This window comes from Bubalus kerabau, chromosome 10 (assembly GCF_029407905.1).
Source record: "Bubalus kerabau isolate K-KA32 ecotype Philippines breed swamp buffalo chromosome 10, PCC_UOA_SB_1v2, whole genome shotgun sequence".
NCBI lineage: Eukaryota > Metazoa > Chordata > Mammalia > Artiodactyla > Bovidae > Bubalus > Bubalus kerabau.
In genome coordinates, this window is record NC_073633.1 from 66,699,453 (window position 1) to 66,718,522 (window position 19,070).

The 19,070-nt window shown below is 39.5% G+C and overlaps 1 protein-coding gene across 2 annotated transcripts in view; it reads left to right on the forward strand.

The window, feature by feature from the left end:
• FBN1 (fibrillin 1) overlaps window positions 1-19,070 on the forward strand; it is a 264,581-nt gene that overhangs the window by 107,185 nt on the left and 138,326 nt on the right. For both annotated transcript variants that reach the window (XM_055538037.1, XM_055538036.1), the window contains exons 7-8: window positions 14,943-15,140; window positions 18,440-18,565. In XM_055538037.1, the coding sequence (XP_055394012.1) occupies window positions 14,943-15,140; window positions 18,440-18,565 (324 nt within the window). The remainder of the gene's footprint in view (window positions 1-14,942; window positions 15,141-18,439; window positions 18,566-19,070) is intronic.

Below are 19,070 nucleotides of genomic sequence, written 5' to 3' on the forward strand. Positions count from 1 at the left end.
ATGCCATCCAGCCCCTCTTCTCCTCTTGCCCCTAATCCCTCCCAGCATCAGAGTCTTTTCCAATGAGTCAACTCTTCGCATGAGGTGGCCAAAGTACTGGAGTTTCAGCTTTAGCATCATTCCTTCCAAAGAACATCCAGGGCTGATCTCCTTCAGAATGGACTGGTTGGATCTCCTTGCAGTCCAAGGGACTCTCCAGAGTCTTCTCCAACACCACAGTTCAAAAGCATCAATTCTTTGGCGCTCAGCTTTCTTCACAGTCCAACTGTCACATCCATACATGACCACTGGAAAAACCATAGCCTTGACTAGACAGACCTTTGTTGGCAAAGTAATGTCTGTGCTTTTGAGTATGCTATCTAGGTTGGTCATAACTTTTCTTCCAAGGAGTAGGTGTCTCCTAATTTCATGGCTGCAGTCACCATCTGCAGTGATTTTGGAGTTAGCTTGGGCTTCCCAGGTGGCTCTAGTGGTAAAGAACCCATCTGCCAATGCAGGAAACTTAAGAGATGCAGGTTTGATCCCTGCATTGGGAAGATCCCTTGGAGGAGGGCATGGCAACCCACTCCAGTATTCTTGCCTAGAGAATCCCATGGACAGAGGAGCCTGGTGGGCTACAGTCTGTGGGGTCATAAAGAGCCGGACACAACTGAAGTGACTTAGCTAGCTAGCTAGGAGTTAGCTACCAATTTATGTATGTCTGTAATAATTTTCTTGAAAATTTATCTGTTTCTATGTGGCCCCCACTTGAGTTACAATTGAGCTGAGAATAAAGCTTGCTGAGGTGGTTTTGGTGTGAGCTTGTGTTAGGAAGGCTTTTATATTTTCTTTTTTTTTTTAGAGAGTGTAAAGTTATGTATTCCATAAAACTCAGATAAATCTGAACTAATTATCAAAGTAGTGCCACAGTCTTATGACTGACTTTTTATTAAATAGTACAGAGGCTTATTTCCTTTTTCGAGGAAGGGATACCTTTAAGAACCTGATGAAGAAGAAACAGATCTGCACACTGTATTGGATGAACTTGGGTGGTTTCAAGTAACAAAACTAGCTTACGATGCAGAAGGGGAGATTTGTTATTAGAAATCCTGGCTGCCCCAGCAACTCAAGGGCAGTGGTGCAGCAGGCTTTCTTGAGGGCTGGGAGCAGGGGCCAAATGCTCTCGCAGGTTTCCCTGGTGCCTTGTGGTCTCTGACTGCTCCTCCCTGCAGACCTAGTCCCTTCTGCATGCAAATAGCCTGCTCTGTGCTGCTTTCAGTACATCCTAGCCCTCAGCTCCCAAGTAACAACATCTGAGGTTCCAGCCATATGGGAAGATTAAGATTAATAAAGATTAATCTTAATAAAGATTAAGACCAGTTCTCTCCAATCCCATTTCCAAATTCCTGGAGGAGAACATAAACCTAGCTCAAACCTAGCACTCAGATACAAGGTCCACTCTGCTCTGTCTCCAGGTCTACTATGCTGCTACATGAAATTTACATACAATTTCAGGGCACCTTTGCATCTCCTGAGACCCATATGTGATCTTCAAGTTAAGAACCCCAGACTGGGGAAATTTGAATGCCAGTAGCCCATCAGCACTACCTTTTAACTGTAAAACTTATGTCGGGAATGGAACATGCATTTGAATAGAAGGTATTTGCACAGGCAAAGACCTTGAGAGTGCTTGCTCTGTGCAGGAGTTGTGAATTTTGAATATCAGTGGTTAAACCCCAGGATGGTGAATACGACATAGATTGAATTATAACACTCTCCAAGGTTGTGGATATTATATTCCTAACTTTTACCCTTAAAGGTTTGGAAATTCAATTTTAATTATTGTTAACATGCTTCGTAAATATCCAAGGGAATACAATATAGACCTGTTCATACATTCAGAGAGCCAAAATCTGGCTCACGTTGTTTTTTCTTCCACAGTTGGAGAAAATTGTGGTGTTCGGCTTGCCTCTTGGGGCATGTTAAACCACTTTTAATGCTGTCTCTTATTATTTTCTAACCATATGCACTTTCCACACGTATCTAACTAGCTGCTTTAGATGAAACCCCAATGTCTGGCCAAGCTGATGTAAATCTTTAGTAAGTGGTAAGAAAGAACAGGGTAACACAGTGCCTCTTTAGTGTTCAGACAGGACACAGTTTAACAGTTGTAGACTTCATAGTCTCGGGCACAACTTTAGATATTTTTACCAGTTCCATAGAGTGGAAATTTCTGAACCATACAGCATTCTCCCACTGGCTGCACTAAGCAAAACTTAGCTATAACTGGCTTTTCCTATCTGCCTGTATTGTATAGTATTAATATTTTGCTCTTCAGATCATTAACCTGGGATAACTGGGATATAATTATTGTTTCCAAAGAGCTTGGTGTGTATTTGTGGAATTGCTATCCTGTGCTATAAAACAGTGATCATGTGCAAGCATATAAATGTCCCCAATCATCAAAACCTGTGTGTTACCAGTAACGTTGCCAAGAGGCCACCATGGTTGTCCAGTTAGTGATACATTTTCAGTTCATGGAGTAGATCTTGAAAATGGATGACTGTAAAATAACAGCAGAAACTCAGTTTTGAGGTTCTAAGTGCTTTTAAGTTTTCGGTCTCTGCCATATTTTGATACCAATCAGGCACAGATTTTTGTCAGGAATCTTCTTTTGTTGACTAATTGGGTTTTGATTGGTGGCCTAGTGATTGGGTTTTGCTTCTGTGGCCTCGCTCGTCCCCTCTGCTTTGGTGCCTGCCTTCTACACAGTTCACTCACGTGTTCTGAGTAATGCGCGTTCTTTCTTCCAACTTGTCTGTCTTCAGTTGAGTTCAGCGCCAGACCCCGTGCTGGAAACAGTCTCAGGAATTTTTCATTCATCAGACATTTTCTTCCAAAGAAAAATTCTGAGAATAGGAGGGTCACCTTGAGAGTATATTAACGTAGTTCAGTTGTGTGTATCGTGTGTGTATGTGTGTGTGAGAGAGATGAGAGAGAGAGAGAGAAGCAACGTATGTATCACATACCCATAAGCAATTGAATATTTGGTAGGAAGCCAATTCTAGAAATAACACTTCCCAACCAGCATATCGAAACTATCTCACTGTCATTTATCTGTCTTGATATTACAGAAAGCCCATATTTATATGAGGCACTTCTCAGATGTGGTTAAATAGCTGAACTTTTGTCCTTGCTTAAAGTTTTCCCCCAGATCTCTGAGAATTGATAATATCACTGGAATGCGGTATGTATCTGTTTCCTGTAGAATGAACTTAGGGCTGGCAGCTAGAATGCTAGTGGTCTTGGATTCCCTTGCCCTGTCATTTCATAGAAGCAGCAGTGAAGTTCCCCTGGAGGAAATCCCACCCACCACGCCAGGATTCCGTCACATATCATTGGTCTGAGCCGTGTGTACTTAACACTCAGGTTTCTGGGAGACTTGGCCAAATGTATCCGAAGTAAGAATTCCAACCATAAAATATATATATAAATATCTGAATGTGATACGATGAAAGGCTTGCTCACAGAGGAAGGAAAGGAAGAGAAATTTCATAAAAAAAACTGAAATACATAGCACAAGATATCATTTCGTTATGCGTAGGTTTTGTTTTAGTAGCATCAAGAAAGACAGAGAATAGTTTTATGCAGGGCCGGCCTCATCAGTTCAAATCACCTGTCCCCACTGGGAACTTGATTGTGAAAGTGTTGTTGTTTTATTTGCTAAGTTGTGTCTGACTCTTTCGTGACCGCATGGACTGTAGTCCACTGGGCTCCTCTGTCCATGGGATTTCCCAGGCAAGAACACTGGAGTAGGTTGCCGTTTCCTTCTCCAAGGGATCTTCTGACCCAGGGATCAAACTCACATTTCCTGCATTGGCAGGAGGATTCTTCACCACTCTGCCTCCTGGGAAGCCCTGTGAAAGTGTAAAGAACCTTTATATTGGTTGTTGGTAGTTAGAGCCTAGTCTTCCATCAGATTCTCCGCTTCATTGAGTGACTGGCCATATAGCCAGCTACTGAAGTCAGAAACCCAGGAGACATCCTTGTCCTGGCAGTTTCCCTTACGCTTCACACCCAGTCCATCTTCACATTCTGTTGGTCCCGACACCTGCCAAGGACATCCCCCACCTGTCGACTGCTCTCCATTTCTACATCATCACCTCCTTTAGACACCGCCATGTTTTACCTCATTTCCACTCTTGAACCTTCTAAGCAGAACTCTTTGAAAATAATACATTGTGTTTTCAATGGCTTCCTTTTGAATCTAAAGCCAAACCCAAGCTCCTCATCTTGGCCTGGAATGTGCTGTGTAATTCAGCCCCTGCCTGATGTTCCACCCTCATTGTGTGCCCCGTTCCCCTTCCTCTCTCAGCTCTGGTCAGCGTGGCCTTCTTTTCTTACTAGAGAAGCCAGGCTATCTCCCAGCTCTCTTTTAAACCTGGGAAGCAGTTACTCTTATTTTCACAGCTGGCCTGCTGTCAGCTTTTAGGCCTCAGTTTGAATGGCGCCTCCTCCAAGAAGTCTTTCCTGATAACTCTTATCAAGGCAAGTATCCCCAACTACTTTTCTTTTTTAATCACATCAGCACATTTATTTCATTTGTAGACTAAATCACAAACTCATATCTGTCATTCCTTTTAATGTATTTACCTATATTTATTGACCTCCTCCCCCAACCAGGTGGTAAACTACATGTGGTTAAGGATTTTATCCCACACTGCCCACTGATACAGCACAATTAATATTTGTTAAATGAATAAAGGACTCCCAACTGTATTTTATAGTTGTCAAGTTTACTCATTGAACCTGATCATTGAAGTCAGAATATCTGATTACTTTATATTTATTTCGTATTTATTATTTTATATTATTTTATTTTATGCAGTGGGATTTTTTTTAATAGTAGTAAAATACATAAAGTTTGCTGTTTTAGCCATTTTTATGTGTATGGTTCGGTGGCATTAAGTACAATCACATTGTGTGTAGCCTCCATCCATCTCTAGAACTTTTTCATTTTCCCAAAGTGAAATGCTATACCCATTAAGCAATAACTCCCCATTCTTACCTCCTCCAGCCCCTGGCAACCACTATTCTACTTTCTCTCTGTGAATTTCACTATTTTAGGTACTTTATATAAATGGAACTTGTAGTGGAATATTTGTAATCAATTTGTTTTTATTACCCCTTTACTAACATAGGATTCTACCCTCCAAATGTGAAAATCTCATTTATAATAATAATATTCCAAAAAGTAGTAATAATTTTCAAATTTTAATGATAAAATATTCCATTGGACTCCTTTGGAAATTTAGTTTGCTTTTCGTAGAACTTATATTTAGGACTTCAGCAGTATTACAGGGCACTTTTGAGATATAAGAGTTGATCTAAGAATATGTTGGTCCTGGAAATTTTTATATTGAATAGCATTGATCATCAGGCCCTTTACTCTTATGTCGTTAATCCTGCTTTTGGATGGTAGAGAATGTTTTCTACTTCCTGGCTTTGAAGAAAATACAAAAGAACAAATAAATCATATTGTTACATAATACTATTGTTTTTGTCTTGCTGTTCAATAGCTGATGCTCTGTGGTGAAACTGCAGTTTGGTTTAATGTGGCACTCATACAAGCCATTTTAACAGTGAATAATATCAGAGCCAGCTGGTTCTTTCAAGTTGAATTTGCAGACCATTAAAACTGAAGACGCTCTGTGATTTGATCATCTTGATGGTAAATATATCACCCAAACCAGAATTTGACTTTTAGCCACCACCCCAACCATTTTTATTTTTTTCTAATAAAAGAGTTCAGAGATAACTTTGGGGGAAAATGGAAATCAGTACAGACTTATAGGACGTGCAGTGAGGGAATGAATAATGTCAGGTAAGTGATTATTTGGAAATGAGATCTTCTCTTCCCTGAACAAGATTGCTTACTGTTTTCTTCATCATGGAGTAGAGTAAAATGTGGTAATAATTTTCTGTAGTCAAATTGCTGACACACAAAATTGGGTCCGCAGAACTATGGCCTGGATTTTGAATTGCTTAGTCTGCGTGTTAGATTAAATGCTGTACAGCACATCACCTTGCTATTGCAGTTTTGAATGATATTTGTTTAAAATTTATATGTCAGTACTTTTAACTTACAGATGAAAGAAGTTGAAAGTCACAGAAAATATTCACACAGAATAGTGTTGTACTTATTCCTATGCTTTGTTTCTAAGATGGTTTTTTAAAAAATTAAAATTAAGCTGTATCTCAGATACAGTTGGGGCTTCCCAGGTGGCACAGTAGTCAAGAATCCACGTGCCAATGCAGGAGGCTCAAGAGACTTGAGTTTGATCCCTGGATTGGGAAGATCCCCTGGGATCCCCTGGAGTAGAAAATGTCAATGCACTTCAAGATGTGGGTTTGATCCCTGGATTGGGACAATCCCATGGAGTAGGAAATGGCAACCCACTCTAGCATTCTTGCCTGTAAGATTCCATGGACAGAGGAGCCTGATAGGCTATAGTCCATGGGATCATAAAGAGTCAGACATGACTGAGCTGCTGAACACTAGCAGAAACAGTTTCTGAAAGGAAACATTTTCTGTAGTGTAGTTTAGTAAAATTTGCCAAAAGGTCATATTCTTTTAATAACATTGTGTAGACCATGCTTCATAGGCAATCTTGCATGTAGTATTTTATAGAAATGTAGGATTATAAAGTAAATTAAAAATGTATTGGGTCATTAAAAAAAAAACCAGCTTGAATGAAATAGGAGAGGCAATACTGCATAGGAAAATTAGCTCTGAAAGGATTTCCACCCTTCCCTAAGGATTTTTATTACCAAGTATTTCAAACCTCCATTAAGGTTGAAATAATAATATAAGGATACCCACATACCTTCTACCTACACTAAATATTTGTTAACATTTTCCCACTTCTATACATATACTCTCTATGTATATCAGTTCAGTTCAATTGCTCAGTCGTGTCCAACTGTTTGTGACTATATGGACCACAGCATGCCAGGCTTCCCAGGCTTCCATCACCAGCTCCCGGAGCTTGCTCAAACTCATGGCCATCGAGTCAGTGATACCATCCAACTGTCTCATCCTCTGTTGTTCCCTTCTCCTCCTGCCTTCAATCTTTCCCAGCATCAGTATATATGCGTGTGTATATATAATATATATATCTGTACATAATATATTAATATATGTATTATATAGTATATGTGTATATATATTGCATGTCTGTGTGTTCCATATTATATATAATTTTGTTGTTGTTATTGTTCAGTGCTAAGTCGTGTCCAACTTTTTCCAACCCCATGGACTGCAGCACACCAGGCTTCCCTATCCTTCACTATCTCCCAGAGTTTGCTCAAACTCATGTCCATTGAGTCAGTGATGTCATCCAACCATCTCATCCTCTGTTGTTCCCTTCTCCTTCTGCCTTCAGTCTTTCCCAGCATCAGGGTCTTTTCCAGTGAGTCAGCTCTTTGCATAAGGGGGCCAAAGTATTGGCGCTTCAGTGTCAGTCCTTCCAATGAATATTCAGGGTTGATTTCCTTTAGGATTGACTGGTTTGATAACTCCTTGCTGTTCAAGGGACTCTCAAGAGTCTTCTCAGCACCACAGTTCAAAAGCATTAATTCTTTGGCTCTCAGCCTTCTTTATGGTCCAACTCTCATATCCATATATGACTACTGGAAAAACCATAACATTGACTATGTTGACCTTTGTCAGCAAAGTGATGTCTCTGCTTTTTAATACACCATCAAGGCTTGTCATTCTCCCACTGGACAGCCCAGGGATTGAACCCGGATCTCCTGCATTGCAGATGGATTCCTTACTGTCTGGGCCACCAGAGAAGCCCATATATAATTTTATGTATATTTAATTTGTATATATTTAGTGTAAATTATATATTTAATTATATAATATATGATATCAGTGTGATTTATAATGCATATTATAAATGTATGTATTATTACCTGTGTATAATTATATATTATGTCCGACTCATTGGAAAAGACCCTGACGCTTGGAAAGATTTAGGGCAGGAGGAGAAAGGGGTGACAGGGAATGAGATGGTTGGATGGCATCACTGACTCATTGGACATGAATTTGAGCAAACTCCAGGAGATAGTGAAGGACAGGAAAGCCTGGTATGTTGCAGTCCATAGGGTCGCAAAGAATCAGACACAACTGAGCAACTGAAGAACAACAACAATACATTTGTGGTCTGTTTTGCTAAATCATTTGAAAATTAAATTGCATATATCATAGCACTTTACCTCTAAAAAATAAGGCCATCTCATATATAACCACAATCCCATGATCACATCTAAGAGAACAGTTCCACAATATCTTCTAGTGTCCAGCTCATATAAAATTTCTCCAGTTGTCTCTTTTTGAAACAGTATCCAGTAAAGTTTTGGTTATTAGTATCTTTTTAATCTAAAATAATAACTCTACCTTCTTTTTTGTGTATGAGGGGTCATTTACTTTTGGAAAAGTTCAGGCCAGTTGTCTTTGAAAATCATGTATGCTTGGTTTTCTGATTCCTTCTTCGTGGTGTTATTTATCTTGTTCTTCTATCCGTGTATATCCTCTTGACTAGAAGCTAGGTAGGTCTGCAAGCTTGATTTAAGGTTTCACTGTTTTTGGCATCCACTTATTAGATAATGTTTAGTATTTCATATTTCATCATATCAACAGGTGTGTGGAAAGATTTCAAAGTGTTCCACTGTAGGGCAATTCTGGAGGAAATGAAAAGTTAAGTTTTGGTGTTACTGACGTGAAGTTTGATCAATGTTTTGCATCCCTCTGGAATTTTACTCAACTACCAGCACCCATACTGGACAAAGAAGCTGGAAATGGGAGTTTATGGTCATGCAGTGATATCGTGTATATAAATGTGCTCTGTCACACTGGAAAGAGAGAGCTTGGAAATGTGAATTCATAGACTGTTAGGACAGTGGAATAGTTGGTGGTTAACCCTCTTAAATTTTGATTTGTTGTCTGGCTTAGTGAGCATGTAGTCAATATAATTACTAAGGGATATAATAAAGTGCCTCATAATCAGTCAACCCTATGGAAGTGAATACTACTTTGTTGTGATTAGAATGCTCATCCTCATTGAGAGACACAGTTATGTTGCATGGCAGTGATCCCAGTTTATGGACTGTCTCACATTTCTAAGGTTAGACATTCAGGTGAGCAGTCAGCTGTGTTGTAAGCACTTTGCAAACTCACTTATGGATGCCCAGGCACCATGCCACATCTACTGAATCATCTTCCATGAGGGAGGTGTATGGCAGGGCAGGGCTGAGGCTCAGGCATCAGTTCAGTTCAGTTCAGTTCAGTTGCTCAGTCATGTCCGACTCTTTGTGACCCCATGAACCGCAGCATGCCAGGCCTCCCTGTCCATCACCAACTCCCGGGGTTCACCCAAACTCATGTCCGTTGAGTCGGTGATGCCATCCAACGTTCTCTTCTCCTCCTGCCCTCAATCTTTCCCAGCATCAGGGTCTTTTCAAATGAGTCAGCTCTTCGCATCAGGTTGCCACAGTACTGGAGTTTCAGCTTCAACATCAGTCCTTCCAGTGAACACCCAGGACTGATCTCTTTTAGGATGGACTGTTGGATCTCCTTGCAGTCCAAGCATCAGTATTTTGTAAAACATCCCCAGGTGATTTGGTTAGGTCTTAAGGCTAAGAATGATTGGAATAAGAAGAGATAGTAGCAATTATGAGACTGATTATGATCATGGAACTTCTTTGCCTTCATTTTGCTCACACTGAAAGTTCTCTGAACTCCTTCCTCGAAAGGCTGTATTGAAATTCTATATGTCAGGAGCTTAACGTGTCCTAGGCCAACCTACCTGGAAGGAAGAAGCATGCTGTGACCCTCTGTGTTGTGGATAAATTGATATCTTATTGTTTTGTTTATAATTTTTATGAAAAGATGTATTTAAAATAATTGGAGCCTGGTGCCCAAAATTATATCCTTGTGTCTTCCCTGCAGTTTGTGGTTTAGTGACTGGGCAGGAGTGACAAGAAATCATTGTACCACAGAATATTCTTTTTCTATGAATGATGCATTTGCTTCAGGGTGAAGTCTGATTGTAAATGAAAGTGAAATAATACCACAGGTCACAGCATTCTGAGCTGTAGATCTGGGAAGGAGGTGAGGATGGGAGGCTGCAGATGTACGTTGGTTCAATCCCAAGCCTTGAGGCCAAATCTGTTGGGACTGGGGAACAATCCTTGAGCCTAACCACTCATAATGGGAACATGTAGATGCAGAATTTCCCATGAACTAGCCACACTAGAGAAAGCCAGTTAAAAACAATTAAAATTGTATTTTTATTTTAGAAAGGCTTGGCCCATTGCCCTAGTTCATGGAGGTCTTATAAGGAAGTGATTGCAGAGCAATCTGTGAACACAAAATATTTTTAATGTTATATTTTATTTGCACTAGGAACAATGATTTACATTGCAGGAATGAGTCAGATATTATCCAAGCATTGAATTAGGCACATTCCCTGTCTAAAGCTGGGACTGTCTGAAAAAGAGTATGTAAATTTAGCCTAGTATCACAAAAGTGCTATGGGAATAATTGTAAATAATTAGATTATTAGTAAGGAATTGGGAGTATGGGCAGATTTTTTTCTGTGGTTGGAGTATTGGACAAAAAACAGCATAACTTTGGCAATCTAAATGAAGCACAGGACAAAAGGCACATGCTGCCAAATAAGAATGACATTTGAAAACCATGTTAATACAGCATTTACCTTCCAAGAGATTTTTAGATCCAATTCTGATTCATCCAGATTATGCCTCTCCCTCTGTGATCAGCCATTTTTGTTGAAAACTTGACTCTTCAAGTACCCTTACATCCACTTACTAAGCTGCACTGTCAAATGAGCTGGTTTTCCTCTTTGTCTGTAGTGATAAGGATCTAGTGAGGAAATGTGTCAAGTCAAAAGATTTCTGTTGTACATATTCCAACAATTTGCCAAATATTTAGTGTATTTAATAAAGATGGATCCCTGTGGGCTCTAGAGATGCCTAATGAATATTGTCAGAATTAACAAGTATTGTTTCTATTCCATGTGTTTCATATTGAAATGAGGGCAAAAATTATTGACCCTGGAAAAGTCTTAAGGGTTATTTTTCTTTTGATGAAAACCTTCCAGTGAGGAATTCATGTCTGAAGTCTGGAACCAGTGTTAGATAGGACTGACTCAGATTTTCCTAGCATTTTCTAGTGTGCCTTGATTTTGCTGGTGTCACTCAGAAAACACTGTATTTGCATATACCCTGAATCTTTGCAGTTCTCATATGTAAGAATTCCATAGAGTATCTTGGCAAAACAAAGAGGAAAAACAAACCCAAAGAGTGTTGAAAACTGTAAATTAAAATTCATGTTCCATTATGTTTTATAAAGATTGAAAAATGACATACCAATGTGAGTCTGTTAGATTAAAATATTTACATTTGTCTCAATAAGTTAGAAAGAAAATAGGAAATAAACCTAAATTTCTTTCTTTGTTACATAACATGGAAGTTTTAATTTTTTAAGTAAAAGATTATGTTGCTGTGATCTTTCAGTCTCAACTGTAAGATGTATATAGTCATAAAAGTCTTGATGTGTGTTGTATAAGATTAAATTAAATTATTGAATAAATTTTGTCATGACTTGATGGAAAATTATGCAGCAATTAAGGTCATGTTTTGGAATAGTATTTACATGGGGAAATGATTTGGGCAATATTAAGTAAAAAAAAAAGCAGGATTCAAATTTGACTGTTGGGCATAATTCCAATTTTGTGATAAAACAAGCTTACATATAAAATTATGTAGGATAATATAAGAAATCAGGTTTCTCTAGGTGCCATTATATGTGATTTTTATTTTCTTATTTATATGTTACTGCCTTGTTCTAAGTAACTGAAATAATTATTTTTGAATCACAGAAATATATAAAAGATGTGAAGTAAGCCAGAAAGAAAAATACCAATATAGTATACTAACGCATATATATGGAATTTAGAAAGATGGTAACAATAACCCTGTGTATGAGACAGCAAAAGAGACACTGATGTATAGAACAGTCTTATGGACTCTGTGGGAGAGGGAGAGGGTGGGAAGATTTGGGAGAATGGCATTGAAACATGTAAAATATCATGTATGAAACAAGTTGCCAGTCCAGGTTCGATGCAGGATGCTGGATGCTTGGGACTGGTGCACTGGGACGACCCAGAGGGATGGTGTGGGGAGGGAGGAGGGAGGAGGGTTCAGGATGAGGAACACATGTATACCTGTGGCAGATTCATTTTGATATTTGGCAGAACTAATACAATTATGTAAAATTTAAAAATAAAAAAAAATAAAAAATAAACAACATCTATCAGAGAAGTATTTATTAAATGCCCTTAATGAAGCGACTTAGCAGCAGCAGCAGTATTTGGGGGTTTCCTGGTGGCTCAGGCAGTAAAGAATCTGCCTGCAATGCAGGCAACCCAGATTTGATCTCTGGGTCAGGAAGATCCCCTGGAGAAGGGAATGGCTACCCACTCCAGTATTCTTGCCTGGAGAATGCTACGGACAGAGGGGGCTGGCGGGCTACAGTCCATGGAAACGCAAAAAATTTAACATGACTGAGTGACTACCCCACATAAGTACTATTGGGAAGAACTGAGCCAAAGAAAGAATGATGGCTTAAGCATTTGACTGTGTCCAGGCACTTACTGTGTTTAGGAGCAACTTGGTTGTATACCACCATGGTGCTGAGTGACTTCTTTATTGACAGAATGAAATGAGGGCAAAGATTTTATTCAACAGCTCAAGCACTTTTGGATTCTTGTTTGAATACAGTGTCTATGGAAGACAATAGTAGATTTTTAATAGATCTGGCATATTATGAAGGATATTAAAATATACTTAGAATTTGACAATATAAAAAGCTAATCAGGTAAAAAAATGTGGAAACAGAAAAAGACAATAGTAAACTGAGGAAGTATCAGGAAATAGGGCTGGAAAGAAGGGCAGGGGCAGCAAAGGTCTAAGGCTAGTTTTCTGAAAAGATAACGCTAGTGCTGTTTATGTACCACCAATTACACAACTTCTGACCTGTTTGCATATTCCTGACTAGTGTTTACTTAATATTTTTCTTTATATTTAAAGTTCTTTTATTCATTCTCATCATAGCAAACACACCTATGAAATTATGAGTCTGGTGTGTTTGTATTTTTTAATAATACAAATTAAAATTAATATGTAACTATTAAAACCATATGATATAAAACTGCTTTGCATCCCATCATAGCACACTTTGGTAAGCACTGGAGTAGAGAGACAGAGATGTGGAGATAAGGACTTGACTTTTGGACCATTCTGCCTATCTCTCAAGTGCTGCCGTAATTTGGGCTGGTTTTCTTGCTATACTTGACTGGATGAAGCTTTGTGTTTGGAATTTCCTAGAAGGCTCATCTTCCAGCAAAGGCATTAGGGCAGTGCCATTGACCACAGGTGACCCATTCTAGCAAGATAGAAGGGAGAGTGAGGAAGAACATTTAGTGATGGGGAGCAGATGGGGTCGCAATTGCAACAGAGAGAAAGGAGGAAGAAATACACAGGATGGGGGTCTGCCAACTGGTAAGAGTCAGCTGTTGCCCAAATACTGTCATGGTTCAGCCTGTTCACTCTTGTGGGTATGGTGATAAAGAGTTGTCCTGAGTGAATTTCATCTCCTGTCCCCTGAACTACTTGGAGAAAGAAAAAAGAACATCAAGATGAAAATATAGCCCAGTCACACCCAGTGATTTTCATGAACCTGTAGAATTCAGTGGTGAAAGGAACTTAAATGGGGTCACTTAGTCCACCCCTGGACTCATAGGAAATGCTCTATCTGTGCACTTCCGCAAATGACGTGAGGAAGCATGCAGTGTTGGCTTGTGGATAGGAGCCCAAGAGTCTTGCCAAAGCCCAGCCTCCCTTATCTGCCAAGACCACTGTAGAACAGAAAGGGCCATTATGGCCCAGATTTCCACTACAGGGAGGCTGCCGATGGCCTGGCTTTGGTCCGCTGTGCTCGCTATATCATAATCTTTCTTGTTTGCGGGCTGCTGAATCCAGATTGACTTTCTCCCTTTAGAAAAAAAAAAAAAAGGAGATTTTATATTGGGCAAGAATACTTGAAAATGGAACTTCTCCTGGGGTCTCAGCTTATCCCTGTTTGCTTTAAGATGATCCATTTGTCTATGGGGTATGGTGATTTCAGATCAGTGCCCTCTGTTTTAAATATCCGATGTCTTTTGCAGAGCTAACTGTTTTGGTGGTTGTTTTTGTTTTGAATGAGGTTTTTTTTTGTTTGTTTGCTTTTTTGTGTGTGTGTTTGAAGTAAGATGGACCCAATCAAAAGAAACAAATAACTATTTCCGTTTTTCAAGAAACTCCAGAGAAAAAGGTGTGCTGACTTGCCTTGTTGCAAGTTTGAAATTCTTTGTTTTCGCCAACCTAAATAATAATAGACTGTAAGCTTAATGAAGGCAGGGGTTTGATCTCTTTTAATCACCAAAGCATCTATATAAAGCATGGGAACTGATTTGTAATAGTTCCTGATACATTTTCTTGGGTGAATGAATGTGTAAATAACATTATTGTGTCATTTTTGGATAGCATGTCCCAGTTGTAAAGTATTTTCCATTAGCTCATCTGATCCTCACAACAGCATCTTCAAAGTGGATAGAATCTGATATTTTTATCCTCATTGTGTAGATGAGGTACATGCAGTTCAGAAGTGGAATGGTGTACCCCAGGCTTCACATGGAAGTTGGTGATGTGTGGTTCTTTCTATTCCTGAAGACCATTTTGCAGTTCGGAATCCAGCAAGATGGGTCCAGCTGTTCTTCTGTGTGAATCTTCCTGCTTTTCTAGACCTTCACGGAATTCTCCTTTTTTATTTTCAGATTACAGGACAGGTCCATGTTTTACTGTGATCAGCAACCAGATGTGCCAGGGACAGCTCAGCGGGATTGTCTGCACGAAAACGCTCTGCTGTGCCACGGTCGGCCGCGCCTGGGGCCACCCCTGTGAGATGTGTCCCGCCCAGCCCCACCCCTGTCGCCGCGGCTTCATTCCAAATATCCGCACAGGAGCTTGTCAAGGTAAAGCCCGGGCCAGTGGAGTTATTAATGGATCCATCTTATTTGCTCTGGAGAGCCATTCTCCAGTGAAGTTGGAGAGAATGGAAAAGCAGTGTCAGAGGCATAACTTCACGATTTCGCTGACGGCATGATCTCCAGCTTAGGCATTAGGAGCGTGGCTCAGGAGAGAGCAGCTGGCCCCTCTGGACTTTTTCCTTGCCAGCAGTCCCCCTACCCCCCCGCTCTGACCCCCAAAGTGTTTCCCAGGAGTGATATGATTCTGTTTACAGCAATGTTGTACATTATAGTAATCCTGTGTATAAACATGAAACAAAATTTGTGAACAAGGTAGTTTGTTTTTCTTAGTTTTTTTTTTTCCCCCTTCGTTTGAAATTGTTGGAGTTCCTCTGTCTCATGGGTTGTACTTAGTTGACCTGAAAAAAATTGTTCCTCTCTCCATTTTACATGCTACATTATGCTTTTTCTTTTTTATAAAACAAGTCAGAAATAAATTAGGATTTGTTTCACAGTTTTAAATATCCCCAGATGTCGCCCGCTCGCTTCTTCTCCTGCCTCCCATAGAAGCCCTTACTCTGTTTTTGGCTTTTACTCCTGTTCTTCCAGCTGTACAAATTCTTTTATTGTCTGGATGTCTGGCAGGAAATAGGAGGAAGTGAACAGAGGCAGCTCTCCACTAAACTGATGGGCCTGAAAACTTCCAGCCTGTATCTGTTTCCTTTAGACATCTTCAGTGCTTTTTTAGAAAGTTGCAGTATTTTCAGAAAATTCAAGGTATGCTTTTCAGAGGCACATAGATCCTAGTTTGGTTTTGTTCTGTATGTCAATTCTAAGGATAATGTGCAATGAAACAGAGCTTGAGCTTAATCACATAGTTCTGTGGAGCTCCTTTAAATTATACTTCAATAAATTCTATTTCACATGAACACTGTCAATCCTGGCCCTTTGAATGTATCCTTCTGAATGTTAGGAGTAGCAGGAAGTCACTTTGAAACCCTAGAGTCGCAAAAGGGTAGATTGTACAATTTTATGTAACAAAGAGTAAGTTTCATTCTGCTTTTCCTCTGGCGCCTTCATATTTTTCTCATCCTTGGAAAGTCTTAGGGAGTTTTGAAAAAAATCGTTGGCCTTGGTGTTCTGAAGATGGCTAATACCTCTGAACTCACCAACAGTGACCAGAAAGCCAGATTTGAGGGCCCCGCTGCCTGTCCATGAGCCCTAGACAGAGGCCGAGGTGCTGAGAGAATCTGGGGGAAGAGAGTAAAGAGAGGGAGGGAAATGCTGCTTCTCCATAGCTTTGATATTCGTTTTGTACAATCCAGACTTTTACACCGTTTTCTTTCTGTTCCTTTCTGACTCTGCTATTCAACATCCAAGGGAAAAAAGAGTTTTTTTATAAGAAGAAAATTCATGAAAACCCATGGAATCAAAATGGCACTTATAGTACCAGTTTGAGAATGAAATTCTTCATGCCTTTTTTAGAAAAGAATCTGTTATCAGCTTGGGACACTGTTTTGCTGCTAGTGTTTTTAGTCCTTAGTCTAGATGTGAGGGGCTGTGGGCAATAATGGGCTCAGAGAAGAGTTTATTCTATCTTCAGTCTTGGAATATATGACCAGCGGAGTGTCCTCATACGTATTTCCTCTTGGCTGGAAATTATGATTGAAAGACTATCTAGTTTTGCTTCCATGTCCAATTTTAATTTCAAATAACATTTTAATGAACACATTCAGCATATCAAGAGTGGAAAATTCTGGTGTAAGACAAAATTGAGATCAGCTATAAAAGATAATCTAATTATACTCACATGTTGTCATTGATTTGTGAGGCCAGGACATTTCATTTAAAACAGCAAATGACAATTTAAACCAAAATAAATTGTTGTTCAGGCAGCAGCCCTCTTCCAACATGGCAACTTGTTTCAAAAACACAGATTACTAGAGATTTTACAATTGGCAATTGCTCTCTCACTTCACACAATGAAGAGCAAAACTAAAAGGTAAATAGGCTTCCATGTTTCCAAAAAAATACCCAGAGGAAGAAAAGTTAGACTGCTTCCCTAGGGTTTTTTATTAAACCAGAGTTTTGTGTGTTATGGATGAAGAGATTAAGAGGGTATACATGTACATTTACCAGCATCTTTCTAATGAGCCTGGAATGATAACTTTTGCTCCTGGAAAGTTAATATTTGGGGTTCCAGGTAGGACCACAGTTATTTCTTGAGTGCTGAGGGTTTAGCAGTGAACGAACAGAAAAACTGCACTCTGGAATCTTGTATTGAAAACATCAAAACAAAGCAAACAGATATTTATTAGGTCAGCTGGTGATTGGTCCTATGGGAAAACATGAAAGAGTAAGGAGAAGTGGTGAGTGATGGGGAGCAAGGTGGGGGGCATGGAGAGGGTCCTCTGCTGCAGGAGAGCAGAGATCTGATGGGGGGCGGGGACAGCATGAGCCGTGCAGCTCTGTGGAGGAAGGATAGTCCAGCCAGGGGCCCCTACTGCCAAGCCCTGAGGCAGGAGCAACTTTGCTGTATTTGAAGAACGGCAGGGAAGCCAGTGTGGATGGAGAGGAGAGAGAAAGGGAGAAGGTTAGGAGATGAGGTCAGAGCATAGAAGGGTCAGTTAGACTCTTGCAGGACTTAGCATGGAGCTGGGACAGGAGCCGACTTACCTTTAAAAAGGTTCCCTCTGGTGGCTGCTCTGCTCTCTCTTCTTGGCTTAATTGCCTGGGTTGTTTAATTTTTATTGTGCAAGACAATTCTCCAGAATTTACAGTGAACATTTTCCATTTCATTTGTATAAAAACATGAGCTGTCTCATGTAGTCTGAGTGATCTCATTCAAGTAAATTCTGTTTGAACTGAATCACTCAATATAACTCTTAAAGACAGTGTTACTATAGAAATGTGTTGCATTTTGACTCTAAGGATTTCTCAAATACCTCTAGTTATCGCTGTCAATCTTTTCTTTATCGTATCCTTATACTCTGCCACATGCATAATAAAGCTCACAAAAGTTAGTACCAACATGCCCCTGTGTATGAGGAAAGATGGAAGATGGGGAAATAAAAGAATACCTGTGACTTCTAATAGAGCATTACTGACAATGTTACTCAAATTATTCATTTTGTATAATGTAATTGGGAGAAACGGTTTCTCTCATCATGTTCCAACTGTGGTGATGGACAGATAATGCATTGATATAAATGTGATAACTGTGGACAAACTATCATATTTTCTTCTGCAATGAATTTGATATGAATTTCTTTCTCTCTGTCTCTCTCACTTCTAAAATCTGACAGATGTGGACGAATGCCAGGCCATCCCTGGGCTCTGTCAAGGAGGAAATTGCATTAATACTGTTGGGTCTTTTGAGTGCAAATGCCCTGCTGGACACAAATTTAATGAAGTGTCACAAAAATGTGAAGGTAAGAAATATCGTGCTTTGCAGTTAAGGGGTGGAGGGGCGGACAAAACCCACATCAGTGATAAGCTATTTTCAAATTGTTCCTAAATCCTTCTGTCTTGGTTATTCCTGTGAATGTGTAAATAGAATATTCTTACCAGGAATAATATGCCTTTCTGCTATTGAACCAGAAAAAGCCTGCAGCTTTTTCCATTTTTATAGACCTAAAGTAAGAGATCCATCTGAATCAAATTAAATATTAAAACATGAAATGTTCTTGAACCAATATCTGGGTTAAAATGTTCAAGACACATGTTTTTGCATAGTTCTAGAGACATGAATTTGAATTTGATCATTACATATCATTCAGAATGACATATCTTCTGTTGTTTTTCAGTTAAAATGTATGTTTGATTTTTTTTCCTCCCTGTGGAGAGATCTACTAACTCATCTATTTATGCTCCTGGTACAAGTTTAGGATTTTCTTTTCTTCCTATCAAATGGAAACTTTTTAATGTTAATCAAAC